Source organism: Meles meles, chromosome 2, assembly GCF_922984935.1.
Source record: "Meles meles chromosome 2, mMelMel3.1 paternal haplotype, whole genome shotgun sequence".
Lineage (NCBI taxonomy): Eukaryota > Metazoa > Chordata > Mammalia > Carnivora > Mustelidae > Meles > Meles meles.
Window position 1 is genome coordinate 9,473,731 of NC_060067.1, and position 6,201 is coordinate 9,479,931.

The 6,201-nt window shown below is 38.2% G+C and overlaps 1 protein-coding gene across 1 annotated transcript; it reads left to right on the forward strand.

Annotated features, from left to right (window-relative positions):
- Positions 1–805: 805 nt before the first annotated feature.
- On the forward strand, positions 806–3,386 carry LOC123937561 (actin-related protein 3-like). The gene has a single exon (XM_045998506.1). It carries the CDS (start codon positions 1,005–1,007, stop codon positions 2,259–2,261), a length of 1,257 nt encoding a protein of 418 aa, XP_045854462.1. The 5' UTR covers positions 806–1,004; the 3' UTR covers positions 2,262–3,386.
- Positions 3,387–6,201: the final 2,815 nt, after the last annotated feature.

The following is a 6,201-nucleotide window of genomic DNA, read 5'->3' on the forward strand; positions in this document are numbered from 1 at the left end:
GATCTTAGATTACTGACTCAATCCTCTTACTAGTAATTAGTCTATTCAGATATCCTATCTCTTTCTGATTCAGTCTTGGTAAGTTGTAGGTTTCTAAGAATGTTTCTGTTTCTTCTAGATTGTCCATTTTGTTGGTATATGGTTGTTCATAGTGGCATCTTACAATCCTCTGAAGTTGTGTGTTATCACTTATGTCTCCTTTTTCATTTATAATTTTGTTGATGTGGGTCCTTTCACTTTTCTTTCTTGGTTAGTTTGAGGATTTGTCAATTTTGTTTGTCTTTTCAAAGAGCTAGCTCTTAGTTTGGTTAATCTTCTCTATTGGTTTACTGTTCTCTATTTCATTTAGTTCTACTCTAGTTGCTATTATTTCCATTCTTCTGATAACTTTGGGCTCAGTTTGCTCCTTTATCTAGTTTCTTAAGGCATAGAGTTAAGTTGTTTATTTGAGGTCTTTTTTGCGTCTAAATGTAGACATTTATTGCTGTGAATTTCCCTCTTAGAACTGCTTTTGTGGCCGCATGCCTGGGTGGCTCAGTTTGTTGGTGAAACATCAGACTCCTGATTTCAGCTCAGGCCATGATCTTGGGGTCATGAGATTGAGTCCTGTGTCAGGCTCCATGCTGGGCATAGAGTCTACTCAAGATTATCTCTCTCGCTCTTTCTCTCCCCTACCCCCTTGCATGTGCCCCCATGCCTGCACATGTTCTCTCTTTCCCTCGAAACAAACAAACAAAACTGCTTTTGCTGTATCCCACAAATTCTGCTTCTATTTGTATGTTAAGAGTCCATTTTCATAGTCTGCCCGCCTGGGTTGCGGAAGTGGTAGCCGCTGACCGAGCCTGCTGCTTTCTCGCTACTGCTTCGGCTTCCCGGCTCCCCCCCGGACGGAGAGGGCGGCCCGGCTGTGGATGGTCAGATAGCTCCGATCTCCTGCCGCCAATCCCTGGCCCCAATCAGCACGGAGCAGACGGCGGCAGCGGCAGTAGCAGGCGAGGAGGAAGATGGCGGGACGGCTGCCGGCCTGTGTGGTGGACTGTGGCACGGGGTATACAAAGCTAGGATATGCTGGAAATACAGAACCACAGTTTATCATCTCTTCCTGTATTGCTATTAAGGAGTCTGCAAAAGTGGGTGATCAAGCTCAAAGGAGGGTGATGAAAGGTGTTGATGACCTAGACTTCTTTATTGGTGATGAAGCAATAGAAAAACCTACGTATGCAACAAAGTGGCCAATTCGCCATGGTATAGTTGAAGATTGGGACTTGATGGAAAGGTTTATGGAACAAGTGATCTTTAAATATTTAAGGGCAGAACCAGAAGACCATTATTTTCTTTTGACTGAACCTCCACTGAATACTCCAGAAAACAGGGAATATACTGCTGAAATAATGTTTGAATCCTTCAATGTTCCAGGCTTGTACATTGCTGTGCAGGCTGTTCTTGCCTTAGCTGCCTCTTGGACCTCAAGACAAGTAGGAGAACGGACATTGACTGGTACAGTAATAGACAGTGGAGATGGTGTCACCCATGTCATTCCAGTGGCTGAAGGGTATGTGATTGGCAGCTGTATTAAGCACATTCCAATCGCAGGACGAGATATAACATATTTTATTCAGCAGTTGTTGAGAGACCGAGAAGTAGGAATCCCTCCAGAGCAATCCTTGGAAACTGCTAAGGCAGTAAAGGAACGCTATAGTTATGTCTGCCCAGATTTAGTAAAAGAATTTAACAAGTATGACACAGATGGATCAAAGTGGATTAAGCAATATACTGGAATCAATGCTATCTCAAAGAAAGAGTTTTCTATTGATGTTGGTTATGAGAGATTCTTGGGACCTGAAATCTTTTTTCATCCAGAGTTTGCTAATCCAGACTTTACTCAACCTATCTCAGAAGTTGTAGATGAAGTAATTCAGAATTGCCCTATCGATGTCAGACGTCCACTCTACAAGAATATTGTCCTCTCTGGAGGTTCAACCATGTTCAGGGACTTTGGACGTCGCTTGCAAAGAGATTTGAAAAGAACTGTAGATGCCAGGCTGAAATTAAGTGAGGAATTGAGTGGTGGCAGATTGAAGCCAAAACCTATTGACGTACAAGTCATTACACACCACATGCAGCGATATGCAGTTTGGTTTGGAGGATCCATGCTGGCTTCCACGCCTGAGTTCTACCAAGTATGCCACACCAAAAAGGATTATGAAGAAATTGGACCTAGCATTTGTCGTCACAATCCAGTGTTTGGAGTCATGTCGTAAAATTGATTTCATAATTATTGGGGCTAGGGAGGTGGGGAAGAAATAATCTTTCTGATTACCTGTTTTGTCTGGATGGCTGGTTTTGAGGTTTTAAACCTGACTTGAAGTAAGACCAAACATAATTATACAGGAATATTTTAATAAGTGTATCAACATTCGAATGTAGAGGAGCCAAAATGATTAAGTGTTTTTCTTTAGACTGAATATTTGAATCTTATGTGTAACAAAAAGAAATGGGTTTTAGTTCTTTCTGTGCCCTGATATTTTGTATATTATTGAATTATCCAAGATTTGATGGGATTTATCGGTATGTAGATAGCTCTATAATGCTTGAGTTGTACACTTCTAACTGTGCAATGCAAGAGCTTGTTTATATTTCATACTTTTTATACTTTGAGGAAAAAAGTCAAAGAAAAACTAGTATTTGAGGAAAAACAAGTGACCAAGTAAAGGATAAATTAAAAAAAAAAAAAAGCCTCCTGAGACTTGGCGTACACACACACTCATGGGATTCCAGTTATTACAAATGGCTTCCACCCCCTTGTACCCCGCAGTGGTTTTCTTTGCAAGTGCTTTTGGAACTAAGAAGCTAGTATCTTGGATTAACTGATGCCCGCTAGTGCTTTCTGACTACTCGAATCCTGTTTCTTGCTTTAAAGGAAAAGTAAAGAGAAGACTGTTGGATCAGTACTGCAGTTCTGTAGTGTCATTTCTTATTAAAAGTAAATTTGATTACCAAAATTGGTATATTTAAAGCCTAACACCATTCTAATAAAGGCACAAATTTCTTTTTAATACTTGTTTCAAGCTCTTTAATCTCTTTATAAGTTAACTAATCTATTTTCTTCAAACCTCTGCTATAATTCTTTAAAATCACAACAATTGGTTAGCAAGCTGACTTTTTTATGTGCTCTAAACAAATAATTGTGAACTTTTAATATGTTGAGTGCTTTCATTTTGATAACTGGATCTCCATTTGATATTTTCATTTGTATAACTCATTTGCAGTCTGAAAATTTTTTTAGTGCCAGTCCCTGACATATCATGGAAAGTTAATTTTCTTTGCATTTTAAAATATCTGGATCATGAAGAAAAAGTGATGAAAATAAATTAAAACTGAATTACCTTTAAAAAAAAAGAGTCCATTTTCATTTCTCTTAAGAAACTTTTTCATTTCCCTTTTAATTTCTTCTTTGGTTCTTTTGTTGTTTAGGAGAGTGTTGTTAATTTTCATGTGTTTGTGAATTTTCCAGTTTTCCTGTTGTTGGTTTCTGGTTTCATGCCATTGTGGTCAGAAAAGATACTTGGTGTGATTTCGGTCTTCTTGAATTTGCTAAGACTTGTTTTGTGGCCTAAAATATAGTCCATCCTAGAAAATGTTACATGTGCACTTGAGAGGATATGTATTTTGCTGCTGTTGGATAGAATTTTCTGTATGTGTCTGTTAGGTTCATTTGGTCTACATTTTTCTTCAAATCCACTGTTTCCTTATTGATTCTGTGTATGGATGATATATCCATTGTTGAGAGTGAGGTATTAAAGTCTCCCACTATTATTGTATTACGACTTATTTCCTCTTTTATCTCTGTTAGTTTTGCTTCATATTTTTAGGTGTGCCAATATTGGGCACATAAATATTTTCATTTGTTATATCTTCTTTTTTAAAAAAAAAAAGATTTTATTTATTTATTTGACAGAGAGAGAGATCACAAGTAGGCAGAGAGGCAGGTAGAGAGAGAGGAGGAAGCAGGCTCCCTGCAGAGCAGAGAGCCCGATGCGGGGTTCGATCCCAGGACCCTGAGATCATGACCTGAGCCGAAGGCAGCAGCTTAATCTACTGAGCCACCCAGGTGCCCCTCATTTGTTATATCTTCTTGATGTATTAACTCCTTTATCATTATACAATAGCTTTCTTTATCTCTTTACCATTTTTAGTTTAAAGTCTACTTTTTTTTCTAATATAATTATCACAACCCCTGCTTTTTTGGGGGACAGGACGAGGTTACCATTTGCTGGAAATATCTTTTTCCCTCCCTTCATTCTCAGTCTATATGTGTCTGTAGAGCTAAAGTGAGTCTCTCTAGACAGTATATTATGGATCTTATGAGTTTTTTTTTAATCCATTCAGCCATTCTATGTCTTTTATTTGGAGAATTTAATCTGGTTATATTTAAAGTAATTATTGATAGGTAAGGAGTTACTATCGCCATTTTGATCATTGTTTTCAGGTTGTTTCTTGTAGATCCACTGTTGCTTTTTTTTTGTTTGTTTTTTTTTTTTTTGTCCTGCTGTCTTTGTGTGTGTGTGTTTTGATATCTTTTGGTAAAAGTATGTTTTGACTTTTTTACTATGTTCTTTTGTGTAACTACTGTAGGATTTTCCCTTCACCATGAAGCTAGCATAAAATAACTTAAACTTATAGCACCCTATTTGAAACTGACAACAGCTTAGCTTCAATACAATGCATAAACTTTATACTTCTATTCCCCCATCACATTTTCAGTTACTGCTGTTAGATCTTACATGTTTTTTAATATTGTATGACTCATAACATATTATTATAATATTTTATGATGTTCCTTTTTTTGCTTTTTTAAACTAGAATTTTAAGTGAATCAAGTTAATTTTAATAAATTATGTACCACTATAGCTGTACTACAAAATCTCAATGACACTATATTTACCATTACTCAAGTGAGATATACACTCTCTTTTTATGTTTTATGATGTTAATTAAATTCTTCTACTTCCACTCAAAGAACTTCCTTTAGCATTTCTTATAAGTCAGATGTGGTGATAATTTTTTTTTTCCATTTTATTTATTTTTTCAGCGTAACAGTATTCATTCTTTTTGCACAACACCCAGTGCTCCATGCAAAACGTGCCCTCCCCATTACCCACCACCTGTTCCCCCAACCTCCCACCCCTGATCCTTCAAAACCCTCAGGTTGTTTTTCAGAGTCCATAGTCTCTTATGGTTCGCCTCCCCTCCCCAATGTCCATAGCCCGCTCCCCCTCTCCCAATCCCACCTCCCCCCAGCAACCCCCAGTTTGTTTTGTTTGTTTGTTTAGAAAAGCCTTCATCCCTTTTTCATTTCTAAAGGATCGCTACACCAGATTTAGAGTTCTTGGCTGATAATTATTTTCTTTCTGTTTTGTGAACAAGTCATCTCATTCTCTCCTGGCCCAAAAAGTTTCTGTTGAGAAATCCACCAATAGATTTATGGGGATTCCCTTGTATGTAACTTCTCTTTTCTCTTGCTGCTCTTCAAATTCTTTCTTTGTCTTTGAGTTTTGATGATTAATGTATCTCAATGTGTCCTATTTGAGGGTTTTTGGGTTTCATGGATCTTCCCAGGTTTGGGAAGTTTTCAGCCATTACTGGAGTTTTCTTAGTTTATGGTGGTATTGTATTTACCTGATTTTTTGTGATTCTTTATTTCTTATGTTAGTATCTGTTCATTTGAGTAAACAGGCTCCTCTTCCAGATTTTACAGTTTGTTTTGGTGGAGAAATTTTTCACCAGTCAGCTTAGTTTGGGTTCTAGGTGTGTCTGTGTAATATTCTTGGGCAAGTAGGGTCTGCTATTAAGGTCTATTTTTGAGTGAGGCAACTGCTCAAGCTCTGAGAATTGGGATGGGGGTTGTGCTGCTAGCTGAGAACAGACAAATAGGACTACTTATTTGGTTCCCTACCCAAGTAATGTTACAGGATATGTTCTGTATTTGCCTGGATTCTCTGGTTAGGTTTATTAACTACTTGGGCCTGGGTGTCTAGTCAGTAGCTGGGGTTATGAATTAGCTTCTCTGTCCTGGCAGGGCAACAGGACAAAACCCAGGGCCTCCACAGCTGATTCTTTGGGCACCCAAATCAGTCCAGGGTTCTCTGGTCAGATGAGGCCACCTGCTTTGGTCTGCAGAGGAGGGAATCCACAGGCAGT